The sequence below is a fragment of the Sphaeramia orbicularis genome, chromosome 11, assembly GCF_902148855.1.
Source record: "Sphaeramia orbicularis chromosome 11, fSphaOr1.1, whole genome shotgun sequence".
NCBI classification, from domain to species: domain Eukaryota; kingdom Metazoa; phylum Chordata; class Actinopteri; order Kurtiformes; family Apogonidae; genus Sphaeramia; species Sphaeramia orbicularis.
In genome coordinates this window covers 8,696,438-8,710,506 of record NC_043967.1, presented here as the reverse complement: position 1 = coordinate 8,710,506, position 14,069 = coordinate 8,696,438, and the positions used below count along the sequence as shown (strand labels likewise).

Genomic DNA, 14,069 nt, shown 5'->3' with positions numbered 1-14,069 from the left:
ATATATATATATATATATATATATATATATATATATATATATATTTACACATCTGAACAAGTCTCACAAGTGTTCCCTTTTATTATGACAACAGAATTATTCAAATATACCTTGTGGTTGCAGAGATATACTCTTTTTATTATGCAATTTTTGAGCAGAGGCCTAAAAAATAGGTCTGTTTTTAAAGAGTTAAGACATAGCAGCTAACCTAAAGGAACTCAGACATTATGGTTGACCTACATATGGACAAACATCTTCTCTTCCAGTCATACATATTTCACTAGAGTGTCTGCTGTGGAGGCAGCAGACATACTTCTATGGATCTACACATTAGTTTCTATCCATCTAATATTACTTCATCCAGTCAAAGGCAATCACTTATTTTTGTGCTGTTTTTTCATGCTGACAGAAACATAACACAGTGGGTCAGCTCAACCTCACGTCATAACTCAGTCCTTATCCTGATTATTTATCCTCATCTTTATTCATCTCAAAACGATAAGGCTGTGATCAGTCACAATTTCTATTTTCCACCTCATATTTGTCTACATGACTGCTGCTGGTGTGAGAGGATGACTGTCAACTATAGATCCTGAGCGATAAGTCAGGCTAGTCTCCATTTCTGTTTCTTAGTTTTGGACTTTTACTAAATTATTCTATGTTCTTTGTCAAGACTTCTTCTGTGTGTGTCAGTTAGCTTATAATATTATGTTGTAATTACCAGAGGACAAATCATGTGCCATTATTCTTTTAAAAGCAAGGTTTCCATTTTCATATTATTCTGACCCACATCGGAAATTCTTTAAGTTCAAGATCCAAATGAGAAATTCTATGTCGCTGTAGTACCCAAACATACAAAAAACACTTCATGCCTTAACATTTACATTTTCACCAACTTTCTCTACCTAACTTACCTAAGACATGAATCTTTATGGATGTATCAGAATGTCAATCACAGTTAAATCTGATGAGCAGTGTTAGTGGTAGTCTACAGTTAGGCTCACATTCATATTTTCATTCCAACATTAAGAATGTGATCAGGATTGAGGGAATCACAGAGGTTATAATCGATGATCCCTTAGCTACAAATTACTGACATTTTCAGGTCCAGGTTTGAAAAAGAAATTCCTGCACAAACAGAATGTGACCATCTTCTATTTTACTTAGAAAAGTGATGTGTCATGTCATAGTGCTGTTGTGCATTTTACACTGCCAACTGGGGACACAATTATAAGAGGTCTCTGACTCATTTTGGGACTTGAACCTAAGTTTGGTAAATGCAGGACTAGACAATGACGCCATGGTCTCTCTGATTACAGAACACCATCGTGAGTTGATGAGACGCAGGGGTAACTCTAATGCTTTTAAAAATAAAGAGAATGGGATTCACTGACCTAGACAAAATAACCACACGTTCCCAAGAAAAATTCCACAGATGTGTCGGCAGTGCATTACCTGCATGAGCTCAAAGATCTCTTTCTGTGTGCTTCCTTGCTGCAGAAAGAAGCCGTACGGGTAAGAGCACTTTAGCACTCTGCGCGTTTTCAGCAGCTCAGATACACCATCCTCTATGAATCGTGTGTCTGGAGGAGTTCCCTCACCTACAACAAACACACAGATACATACAGGTAGTGCTCAAAGACTGGGTTTAAAATGAAAACACACAACTATACACTTAAGCAACCGATCATCCACTAAAGCCCTATTTGAATGGGATCAGTTTTACATAGCTACTTGGGGTAAAGTAATAATTGCCAGAGATTTTAGTTCTGTCCGAATGCGCTATGTCAGTAATCATTACTGCACAATGTCAGTAAAGACTACTACGACTTACAAGGGTAAAAGGGTCCCGGAAAATGACCCCAGTTAATACTAATTCAGTGCGAATGCACCAGTAGTTAGTATGTGTGTAGATATTCTGTCATATCCTGTTTACAAGCATTTTTTCATGGATTTTCAAGCATGAAGGCTCTTGAAGAAGCACTCAGTTTTCCAGTAGGCAGTAAAACAAGTGCGTGCGAAACCTTATGTACTGTCTGAATTGGCGAAGCAAAAGAAAGTCAAAAGCACTTGTTAGAGGTACAGGACTTGCTTTAGGTAAGCTAAGCAATGCACCAGGGCTATATGGCTAATTTAAAAAAAAGTTAGTCGCTTAATCATTCGGTTGATGGTCAACATTAATATTCTAATCAGGAAGCAATGTCATATGCACATGACGACAGGAGGGGACAGGGGTGCGTGAATGGATTTACCCCTCCCATTTGTGGTAGTTTTACTGATATTTCTTATCCCGTGCGAATTGGTCATTGATATTACTGACGCCCTGTAGTAAAGAGGCATTACCCCACATGCCCATCTAAAACTAATCCAGTCCGAATAGTGCTTAAGTCTGCTTTAATTAATCTATTCCAACCAACAAACTGAGATCAGTTGAAAAGACTTACGGCTAATGAAGGCTCTGCTCAGCTGCTCCATCTTTTCTTTTGCTGTTTTCAGTAATCTCTGTTCCAACTACCACAGACAAGAAGAAAGGAGACAAGTCCACTATCAGATGATGATCAGTGTGTAACATAGGCCTGAACAAGCACATACCACTGGGCAAAAAGAAGGAAGGAACTGACTTTCATCATATTTTGTGCCTTTCTTATTTTATTACTCTTTTGTATTGAAAAGAAGCAAAATGTATGAGGGTAAAATACACAAACGTATGAAGTGTTTGTGTTTGCATGTTGGATATTTTTAACTGCATTTTTTGAGGTCTAAATTACATTGCTTTAAAAAACTATAAAAATGCTCAGAGTGGCTGGTTTTGTGAATTTCCGAGGCTTGGACTTACAAAATCTTTTTCAAACTTTTGTCATCTTGACTTGTCTTTCCTTTAGATTCTTTTGAGCCTGCATGTATCGATGCATCTCAAAAAACTGGAACATTGTGAAAAATTTCAGAAGGTGAAAATAGTATATATATCCTACATTCATTGCATGTAAACTAAAATGTTTCTAGTAGTTACTTGATTTGATTTTGCTCATTTTAGCCTACACCTAACAGTATATCTCATAAGTATATCCCAAAATAAAAAATATTACATTATTTAAATCATTATTAATGAAGTATTAATATAATGAAAATCTCAGTGAGGTTCAGTTCACACCTCCACAATCATGGAGAACATTGTGGTGCACTCTTCTCCGTGATTGTAGAGACTGGACACTTGTCCAGTAGACATTCATTAACATCGACACTGAAAGGACTAGGTGTTCACAGAGAGCTGGATCAGAGGAGATTCTTGGAAAGATGACTGGAGTGTGGTGGAAAACATAGACAAGCAACAGGGGTGGCCACGGCCTTGAGAGGACAGTCAAGCAAAGCCAATTCAAGAACTTTTCTCCACTGTTTGGATTAAAGAAACAAAGTTTTTTCCAACATTGTAATTTTTTGAGATGAAACTGTTGGTCTAATATGAGACTTTGTTTTAAGTAAGAAAGAAAAACAAAGACTAACTGCACAAATATGATGAAAAGGGGCAGCCTCTTTTTAACGTACAACATTTGTCAGCACTTTAATTTCAGGCAAATCCATAACAAAAATCACATTTTACCTTGTAACTGTGTTCATGGTTCTTGAAGCGAGTATAATAATGCATGAAACGATCCAACTCCTGAAAGCTTTTGTGCTTCTTTTCTGCCTGTAACAAAATACAAGTCTCATTTAATATGGCTCTGTGTTGTGTTTTTGTGTGTGTATGAGTGTGTGGGAGAGAGAGAGTGTGTATGGCATGGACAGACAATATGTGCTTCAATATACTGAGAGGGGATAGGAAATGAGATATGTAGGTATTTCTACTTGGGCAGGTAAGCGTATGCTTTTAAAACTGTCATGGCTAAATATTGACATGAATGGGTGCTTGTATATAACACACTGTGTGTTTTTTGTGTGCGTTTACCTCTACAGTCATCTCCTTGGACTGCTCCTCTAGCTGCTGAATGACCTCATAGCGAGTGCAGCGATAATAGCCTCCTGTTGATGAGCTGTGCTTCTTCCACTCCTCCAGGCAGATCCAGCAGAAGTCATACTTACACTAGAAAACATGGAATCAAAGTGTGAATTACTGAGCAGCTGTCATCCTTTTCCTCATCCTCTAAATGGATGCTGACACTGAGCTGACAGAGATATTAATGTGCTTACCTTGGCACACTGCATATGGTTGCAGCCCTCATTCTTCTGAATGGGCGACTTGCAGTTGGCACATGGTTTGGAGTTGGTTAACAGCCACAGGCAGTTAGCAGCATCCTCATAGGCCTCGCTCACACCTGCCACTACACACACAAATTCAGCAAACATCACTCACCTGAACACCTGCCACTGCAATATGAAAACAGATTTGGCCACATCCTGGTAGGCTGTCCTGACAGCTGTCGTTAACCACCTCGCTGTGATGCCAGATTACTGCCGTGGCACCAAAAATGTTTCCCAGAAATCGAAACAGGGTACACTTACACTCTTCAGGCTTCATCTCTGTTACTTTTTGGAGCCAGTTCCTCCACATCTGACAGTCACATGGCTCGTGGGCCTCGCCAAGGCACTCCCTGTAGGCAGATGCAGGTACAGTAAAAAAACAAAGCACTGAGTCTACAGCTGCTTGACGGCCCATTCCTACAACGACAGGGAGGGTACAATGTAGAGATAAGTTTAGCTGAGAGCTAATTAGGCTTTTCAAGTGGAAATACTGACTTTGAGGTTGAAATATTCCCTAGATTTTTTTGTGGTTAGTTTAACACTCAGTTATACATTTACTGATTAATTACTTTACATTTGATGTTCAAGAATTCACATTTATTTAAAACTGACTTCCATAATCAGTTCCAGACCATAAAATACTACATAACCCATCAAGGCACATTTGTGAGTTGTTATATAGTGTTGTGTAAATAAAATAAGACTATTTTGCAGTTTCTAATAAAGTTAGAGTTCATTTCACACATGCTTAACACATTTTTCTGCTGGTATGTGTGGGGTTGATCAGATCTTCCATCATTACATGTATAGTTTGATAAGATATAAAACAAACAACCAAGAGCAATGCACAAGGTTTAAACATGTTTTTACATCTCACAAATTTGCAATTTACAAATGATTTACAATACTTAAATTACTTGGATAAATTCTTTTATTGAAGACCTTGACTGAAATTTTAGTTTTTAATCAGTTTTGAAAAGTGATGATGCCAAAAACAACATTTAAACTTTCTAAAAGATTTTTGGAGGGCTCAGTGTTTTGCCAAAATAACATGTGGCCACTGGCCAGGCTTGAACAACCCAAGCTGTGGTCTGTTTGCATTACATTTAGTGGCTCTAAGCCAACAATTGCTTATGATGCAGCATTAGAAGCAGTAAAGAAGTCAATTTAATGGATTTAATGAAAAATCTGAGCCGAAACCTTGTTGTTGCAATCATTGTACCGTGGCTGTGTTAACCAACATCAACAAACAACTGGGTCCCAAAATAAAACAGACTCCATGACAAACAAAACTAGAAGCACTCGGAGAGCGCAGACCTCCGCCAAGGCTGATCAGCGGCCCCCCCCGTGGGCCCCCCCACGCCAAGGAGGTTATGTTTTTGCCAGGGTTTGTTTGTTTGTTTGTCTGTCTGTCTGTTTGTTTGTCCGTTAGTGTGCAACATAACTCAAAAAGTTATTGACAGATTTTGATGAAATTTTGTGGTCTGCGTCCCCCCGTGGGCCCCCCCACCCCCGATCACCACCAAAATTTAATCATTTCTTCCTTATCCCATTTCCAACAAACCCTCAAAATTTCATCAAAATCTGTCCATAACTTTTTGAGTTATGTTGCACACTAACGGACAGACAAACAGACAGACAGACAAACAAACAAACACACCCTGGCAAAAACATAACCTCCTTGGCGGAGGTAATAACTGGGGAGTCGTGTCATTCAAGTGCACTTTCTGAAGTGTCAGTGTGTTGCAACTAGAGATAGCAATCTTAGCTGTTAACACATTGACAAATATAGTAAATAACTGCTTCAAATTGGGTCACAAGTATCACAGAAATTCAATGGAATTCGTTCTTTATCATCAGTGGTTGTCATAGGTTTAGGAGCACTTCAGGGCCTCACTTCCCCAAAAGGGAACTGTTGGAAAGGATGGTATAAGAGCAAGAAACAGCAGCAAAAAATTCTGAAAATAACATTCACCTCAACAGACACTGACTTTTTTTCAGACAGACCTTTCTTAAGTGGTAAAACCAGTACTCAATCTAAACCTTTCAGAGCCTCGTGTGGTTCTGTATAGGAGTCTGTGATTCTCTGAACTACCGTTACTTACATTTACATCTAGACATTTTAGCACCAAACACTACTGTCTCAGCATCTACCTGACTTTGTAGCATTTTTTTTAGAATTATCTGTGTGAGTTATTTGATGTGTAGCTAGCATAAGATGTTAAAGATCATCATAGATGTACTCTAATTGTTATGAAACCAGATTATTATAATTAGTATTATTTTTACAAAATACAACATTGGCAACAGGAAATGTTCACAGAAAACAACCCCTTAACAATTTAAACTGCTACATGCCAAGGTCAGACTCTCTCTCCATTCAGATATTGAGAACTGTTGGAGGTGCATATTAAGGTCAACATGTCAACAGATAGAAAACTGTGCGAAGCATACCAGCAGAAGAGGTGACCCTTGCCACAGTCGACAGCTGGGGAGGGCAGCAGGGGGAAGCTGTGCGGGTCACTGTCCCCAGGACCCGGTCGGGTGAGCCGCACTGCCCGCTCACAGCGAGCGGCGGGACACCAGCGGATGGCAGGATTGTTTTCCACAAATGCCTGGAATACAGAGAGAGGGAGAAGGGAGGGGAGACAGGAAGGGTGACGTGGATAAACGACAGAGTGTGCAGTGGCAAAGGAGGAAGAAGGAAAGAGGGAAAAACAGGAAGAAACAGACATAGTTTCACACAAATATGCAACAACAAAACAACAGGACAGAGCTGACAGTAACAGTTGATGGTGGCTGTATTTCTACCTTTATGTCAAACTGGAGATACCGCTGGTCCATTTCCCTTGAAACCACACTCTCTATCACATGCACCGGCACCAACTGGTAGCACTCAAAGGCTGGACAGAAAATGTTGTGGGCATCACCTTCCTGAATCTTTACATTAAGGAACCTGAGGAATATACAAGCACAAAATAATGGAGCATGACCAAAACACACACAAAAGAGAACACATAACTAAACAAAACACAAGCGCTCACCCTTCCCAGCAGCCTCTGCAGAACTCATGACCACAAGACATGTCCACCGGGTCCTCAAACACTGAGATAGAGCAGAGGCAGATCCCACACTACAGGGAAACATGTGTGGACACAAAAGTTGGCATTCAAACACTGGCAAAATAAAAAACAACAGCCACTTCTCTTTTATCTTCTCTTACATTTTCCAGTGCAGCAAAGTGATGTTGAAATAGGACAAACTTCAACCTCAGCCATGTCTTTCAAGTTAACAGACTATTAGTATTGAACTTATAAACAGCGGACAGGAGGACACCACTTACCAGAGATTAAAGACAGTAGAAGAAATAAATAACACACTACTGTATATTAACTTGTTTTCCTTTAGTCAGACTCTTCTTCCATGAACAAATGTCTGTCTGTCAATTTGATAAGCAAGCTCACAATTTAGTGCCACCACACAAGTAAGTATTTATTACCTGAAAACCTGATAAACTATTTTTGTAAACAGTTAAGCATAGACTCATTGATCAGACTATATTACAGTACTTTTAAACAAATCTCTCCTAGGAGAGATGTGACATGACATTCAAATTACAGTTTACAATAGAGGCTTCAGAGCGTAAATATTCCTCATTTCATGAAAAAAGTAATAAACTCAACCACAGGATTTCTGCAGGTGATACCTTTCTACACAAAGTTCAGAGAAAGTCACAGTTTGTAGTAAAGATAGTAAGGAAACATCTCGTTTTGTGTGACATTGTTCAATGGACTGCATCTCTCATGGCACATGATACACGTTACTAACACCAAAACAGTTGTTACCCCTATATTTCTATTTTTTCTTGAAGAGTGAGTTGAAAAAGTATTAAAAGATGTAAAAATCCCAATGCTGAAGCTGCAGAGACATCTTCAGCAACTCTAAACAGACTGTAGAGAGGCTTTCAAGTGTGTAGTCCTTCTATTTACGGATTGTCAGTTTGATACTTCAACAGTTTTACCACAAACTGCGAGTTTATTGATTTGTTAAAATATTTTTAAGCTGACAAACATCAAATGATGCATAATTCACAGGGGACCAAAAACGTACTCATCTCTTGCCATTAATTACAATGCAGTTTTTTTCAAAATAAGATGGGAGACAACTGGATGAGGCAGGACATTTTCTTGCTATTGAACATGCCCTCACCCATATTAGATTAAATTAAGAGAAACAATTTCATCTTTTTACCTCTAGAAATTACTACAGTAGCCCAAACAGCCAAATACTAACCAAGTGTTTCTGATAAGGCTTGATTGTATTTTTACAAAGTGAACAATGCACTTCTGTTTTTTTTTTTTTGTTTGTTTTGTTTGTTTTTTTTTTTACAAAAAAACACATATTTAAAAGTGAGACCAAACTGTCTCAAAGTAAAGTTAACTCTATAATCCAATCAATTTTTAAATCCTATTTAAAACTTTTTAGAACTGGTCCAGTGTGTAAGATTTAGGAGCAGGGCGTAAAATTGGCTGACTTTTTACCTCATCTGCCATTGCCTAATGACCTCCAAAAATTTACTGGCCAAAAATATTTTTCACAGGCCAGATAAAAATCACATGCCTTATTTGACTTAAAATAATTACCATAGGTTTTTACTATAAAAATCCACCTTAAGCATCACTAATAGAATATAGTTAAGTACAAATAAAATTACAATACTGCTGTTTTATTAGGTTATATTTCATTTCAAGGTGACTGCTGCATCATCATGTAATAAAAATATTCAAAAGTGCAACCTTTGACATTGACTGAGTGAGCCAAGTGTCTGTCTCACAGCTTTAACAGGATTAACCCGCAGAAAAAGGGAACCGCATAAAAACAAACATCAACTGGGACTGAGTCTAAATGAAATGAACTCCACAGACCAGAGATATTTTCTAGAATGCTACATGAATACTAGGGCTGGGTTAAAAAAAAAAAAAAAAAATCGATTTGATCGACTTTCGATCGATTTTATTGTAATTTTGCATTATTGAGTAATAGTGGATAAGATCGATTTTTCAGCGCAGGACCGCGAGTACCTGACTCGGGTACCACCAACGCTGAAGTGCGGCTGGCTCCCTCTCGCCGCCCCTAGGGGAGACAGGGCATCTCAATCTCTCTCGTGTCGGTACTGGCGGAGGAAGGGTGGAGAAAACACCTCCATCAGAGGTCCTCCCAGCCTTAAACTCTAATCTGCACTCTGTGCAGAGGAACTGGCCACCCGGACCATCTGGTTAGCGGGGGCTCTCCGAGGTGGGTCGCAGAAGCCGGTCGTTGGAATATGAACTTGGATCCACACTCAGCCATAGGTGATAATATAACCTATGGCACCAGTGCAGGACTCTGGCTCAGGTAATCACCACATCATCAGCCTCTGTGTCAGCAACCTGTTTAGAATGATCCGGCAGAAATGGTCGAATGTATGAAAACAAAAACTCACATGCAATTCAAAATTTTCCATCGGTCACTGGCAGGTGGGTGTTTTTGTTTTACACGCCAAACAAATTTTTTACCCTCCAGTGGCGCTTACCAGGTGTTAATTTTACGCCCTGTTTAGGAGCACTAATTATAGAAAAGGAATATAATATTGATAAAAATAAACAAAGATAAAAATTGATGCATTTTCGTTACCTTACGATTGGCTGTTTCTGTCTACAGAAGGAGCAGGTCCACCATGTTTCTACAGTAGCTCCAAACAGACTCTTATTTATTGTGAGTGACATCCAGAGTTACAATGCAGTACTATGTTTAAGTGTGGACAATAGTTATAAAGCCCAGAATTTACAAAAAAAGACTCTAAACTGACTTTTTCTCCATTGGGGAAGTTGATTGCAATTGAATTTTCTCTACGTATTACACACTAAATCTCTAAGGCCGAAAATACAGATTATTACTTTTTAGACTTTTAGGACTTGATCAGAAATCACCTATTCACAAATAGAAATAGTAAATAATCCATATCCATATAATAATCCATATAGTTATGATAGTGATTATCATATAGTAACATGGATGGTAGAAGCTTCTATTATTTGCACTAACAGCTGCAGTAGTAGTATATCCACTGTCAGTACTTGTATTTGGAGTAGTAATATTAGCAGATATGGGTATTTGTACTAATTATTGGTAGTTATACAAGTAACTGCAGTTCCAGTTTTAACAGTTCCAGTTCAGTTTGCTGTGCATCCATGTGTCTCCCCCCTTCCCCGATCTCTCTTTCTCTTCCTTTAACCCTCTCTCTTTAATCCCAACTGGTCAAGGCAAGACAACCATCCTCCAGAGTCGGGGTCTGCTCCAAGTTTCTGCCTGTTAAAGGAAGTTTTCCTTGCCACAGTCACCAAGTGTTTGCTCCTGGAGGATTCTGTTGGTGTCTGTGAATTAGGTTAAGAGTCTGGTTTAGACCAGCTCTAAATGTGTCTAAAAGTCTCATGAGATAATTTTTCTTATGATGTGGCACTATATGAAAAAAATTTGAGTGATTGATAGAAAAACTGTTTGTAACCTGCTTTTTTCCTCATTTAAAAAGTTGTTTCAAACACTGACAACAGCAACTTAAATGATCCTGTTAAAGACAACTCACTGTAGCCAGGCCCTCCTCCCCAGGGGTGAGACAGCTGTCGGTGGGGGAGGTGAGGGTGAGTGTCAGAGGTGAGCGTGGGGTCCTAGGGGTGCGGGGAGAGGGTAAAGTGTCCCAGGCGTTGTATCCGCTGGGAGGTGGGGTGGGCATGGCCACACCCGAGCGCTGGCAGCAGCCCTCGGCATCAGACATCCAGGCCTCCAGGAGTTTTTCTCTGTCCCAGTCTGACAGGGGGAGAGAGAGTCACCAATAAAGGGGGCAGTGGAAAACCCACAAACACGACACAATTCAATCTGTATAATTCTCCCTGAGAATTGCAATCACAATGCTTTGTGAGTTAGTGAAGGTCTTGTGAATGTCATCTGTCTCTAATAGACAAACACATACCGTGTGCTCGCAGCAGGGCCTCAGCAGTGAACAGGGGAGCTTGTAGCATGTCTGCCGTCTCCACAATCAGCATGTCCTTCAGTCTGCGTAGGTCCTGAAGTTTCAGTCCCTCGAAAGGCTGAAAGGACAGGGAGACAGAAATTAAAAAGAAGACACAAAGTGAAGGCAAAAAACTATAAGAAAGAGGAAGATTATTAAAGTATGAAAAATACAAAAGTATAAGATGGAGAAATGTTAAAGCAGGAGAAAAGGGATATGGGCAAAGATGCAGGGCTATGGGAGGTGGGGTTGTGGGAAAAAGAGATTAAGTATTAGCATGGATTTGGCTGCAGGAAGGAAGATCAAACTGTTATCAGTTGGCAGCAGCCGCTGCTGGAGGACTGTGCTGGTGCCCTCTGTTTAACTACGTAGGACCCTGAGAAACACAAGAGATGCATGTGCATGTCTGGTATATATACTAGTGTATATATGTACTGCATATCACTAGTGTACACTCTAGAAGTTTGCTAAAAATAAGATACTTTGGTGACATTTGAAGGTGACTCATAGGAGCTAAATAAAGTTTTGAGGATGACAAATCTGCTGTAGGTACTATGGTTACACACAAAAAGGAGCTGTTCAGTGCAAAACAGTGACAAGTTTATTTTGGACAGTTTGCGTAGAAACACAAGCAACAAAACGGAGAAAAGCTGGGACTAGCAGTTCTCTAAGTAAAAGGAGATATGTTATCATATGTGTGAAATATGTGTATCATATGTCAGGCTAGTAAGAGTTACAGTGGTGCAATATATTCACTGAACATAGAACTGCAGTGTTGTAGACGTTTTGGGCTTTATTGTGCAACAATTGCCTTTGTTATCTTTCAGCATATTATAATTAAAGCAGCCTGAGAGAACAATAATTCTACCAACTACTGTGGACTGTTTTCTGGGCTTGAAGAAAATCTACAAAGTGATGCAGACTTGGGTTACTGGTATTTTCAAACAACGTGCTTTAAATACCTCATTGACAGCTGTAATTACTGATCACTGATCAGATACATGACTCCATCATACTCTGTCTTTTCTCTAATACAGCAGCATGAAAAAGTGTCAGGTTCACCAATCTTTCCATTTAGTCTTTTGGTTCTGACCAATGAGAGCTGCAGAGGGAAGGTGTGCATTTGATGGCATCCTCCTCTCTTCTCACCCTGATGCACCCATCACTCTGGAACAGGGTCAATGTGGGCTCATCAGACCACATGACCTTTTTCCATTGAAACACAGTCCAATATTTTTGCTCTCTATCAAACTGAAGGTTATTTAAGAAATGAGAAGTTACTCATTGCCTTATTCAGAGTTAAAGAACTTGTTGCAACTGAAACATACTAATCACTACTATAATTATCAAACATAAGGATCTGAACTATTTAAGCTAGATCCATTTAGGGAGTTTTTGGCCAGGCTGTACTAATGTATATAAATGTACATTTGTTGTTTGTACATTTACAGTATTTAAAAAGAGTGCACATACCAATATTAGCGATAGTAAAGATGAGCAACTTTAATGTATCAATAACTACTGTGTAGTTAAATATAACATAATAACAAAAGCTATCCTACAACTTTGGTATTTTATGGCTATATAGTGCTAAAATTTACTGTAGCTTTAGTTAAAAAATTGAGTGTGTGATACAGTATTAAATGCCATTTAGACTGCAACCATCTGAAGACCAACCATCAATCACAAAAACCATGGAAGTCCTTTATTACAAAGGGTTTTCCATGTTTTTTGGGGTTTTTTTTTTACAATTACTTGAACATCACTAAAAACTATAGTGGAGTAGGTCTTTCACTACAAATAATCACAGAAATGACAATCAATAACTATAAAAAGCAGAATATTAAAAAAAAAAAAAAAAAAAAAAAACTGAGCCAGCAGGAAACCCCTGCGATCTCATAGCTGCAGTCTCACCTCTTTGTACTGTAGCAGGTTGGTTTCACCATGTGCGTCTGTATTTGACTGCTGAGCTGAAGAGGAGGAGAAAACCATCTGTGACTCTAGGCTGAGGGCCAGCTCTGTGTGGTGATGCCGCTCGGCATGATCGCATGGCGTCAACTTGTCTTCATCCTCCACAAAAAGGTCTGCCTCGCTCTGGATCAGCAGCTAATGGGAGGAGCAAAAAATGAGAAGGAAGAACAAAAGAAATGCAAGAAGAAAGAACAGAAAAAATAGATAATGGAGAGGAAGACAAGAAAACAAAGGAGAAAGGAGAGAAGGGTGAGTAGAACGAAGAAAAAAAGAGCAAGAAACATAATGAAGGAGACAGAGAGGACACAGGAAACAAACAGGAACATTGTACATACCTGTCAAACTAGTTTGAAACAAACCTCTGCATTTTTGCAAAAAGGGAAAAAGAAGAAATCCCAAACTAGGCATTTTCAATCAACTGGTGTGCACAAAAATAAACTAGGCTATGAAACAGGGCTGGGCAATGCACACCAGAAATGTCTGATACTGTTAATGTCATCAGGGCAAAGGCTGATTTTGTCATTTGACAGTTACTTGTGTTTTTAAACTCTTCGTTATGGTCTAAATATGAGAAACACTTTAATAGCACAATATTCCAGATATACAGGGTGGGGAAGCAAAATTTACAATATTTTGAGGCAGGGATTGAAAGACAGTGTATGACCAATTAGTTTATTGAAAGCCATGAGAATTTATTTGCCACAAGAAAATTGACATAATAGAAAATGTTTTTATTCTATGTGTCCTCCTTCTTTCTCAGTAACTACCTTCACACGCTTCCTGAAACTTGCGCAAGTGTTCCTCAAATATTCGGGTG

The 14,069-nt window shown here is 39.1% G+C and overlaps 1 protein-coding gene across 2 annotated transcripts in view; it reads right to left on the bottom strand.

Moving 5' to 3' along the window:
- Positions 1-14,069, bottom strand: part of LOC115428449 (ankyrin repeat and IBR domain-containing protein 1-like) — a 45,836-nt gene that overhangs the window by 11,097 nt on the left and 20,670 nt on the right. For both annotated transcript variants that reach the window (XM_030147499.1, XM_030147501.1), the window contains exons 5-16: positions 13,196-13,387; positions 11,243-11,360; positions 10,859-11,079; positions 7,281-7,369; positions 7,048-7,192; positions 6,691-6,851; positions 4,498-4,586; positions 4,186-4,316; positions 3,944-4,078; positions 3,599-3,685; positions 2,445-2,511; positions 1,456-1,601 (exon numbers count right to left, since the gene is read on the bottom strand). In XM_030147499.1, the coding sequence (XP_030003359.1) occupies positions 1,456-1,601; positions 2,445-2,511; positions 3,599-3,685; positions 3,944-4,078; positions 4,186-4,316; positions 4,498-4,586; positions 6,691-6,851; positions 7,048-7,192; positions 7,281-7,369; positions 10,859-11,079; positions 11,243-11,360; positions 13,196-13,387 (1,581 nt within the window). The remainder of the gene's footprint in view (positions 1-1,455; positions 1,602-2,444; positions 2,512-3,598; positions 3,686-3,943; positions 4,079-4,185; positions 4,317-4,497; positions 4,587-6,690; positions 6,852-7,047; positions 7,193-7,280; positions 7,370-10,858; positions 11,080-11,242; positions 11,361-13,195; positions 13,388-14,069) is intronic.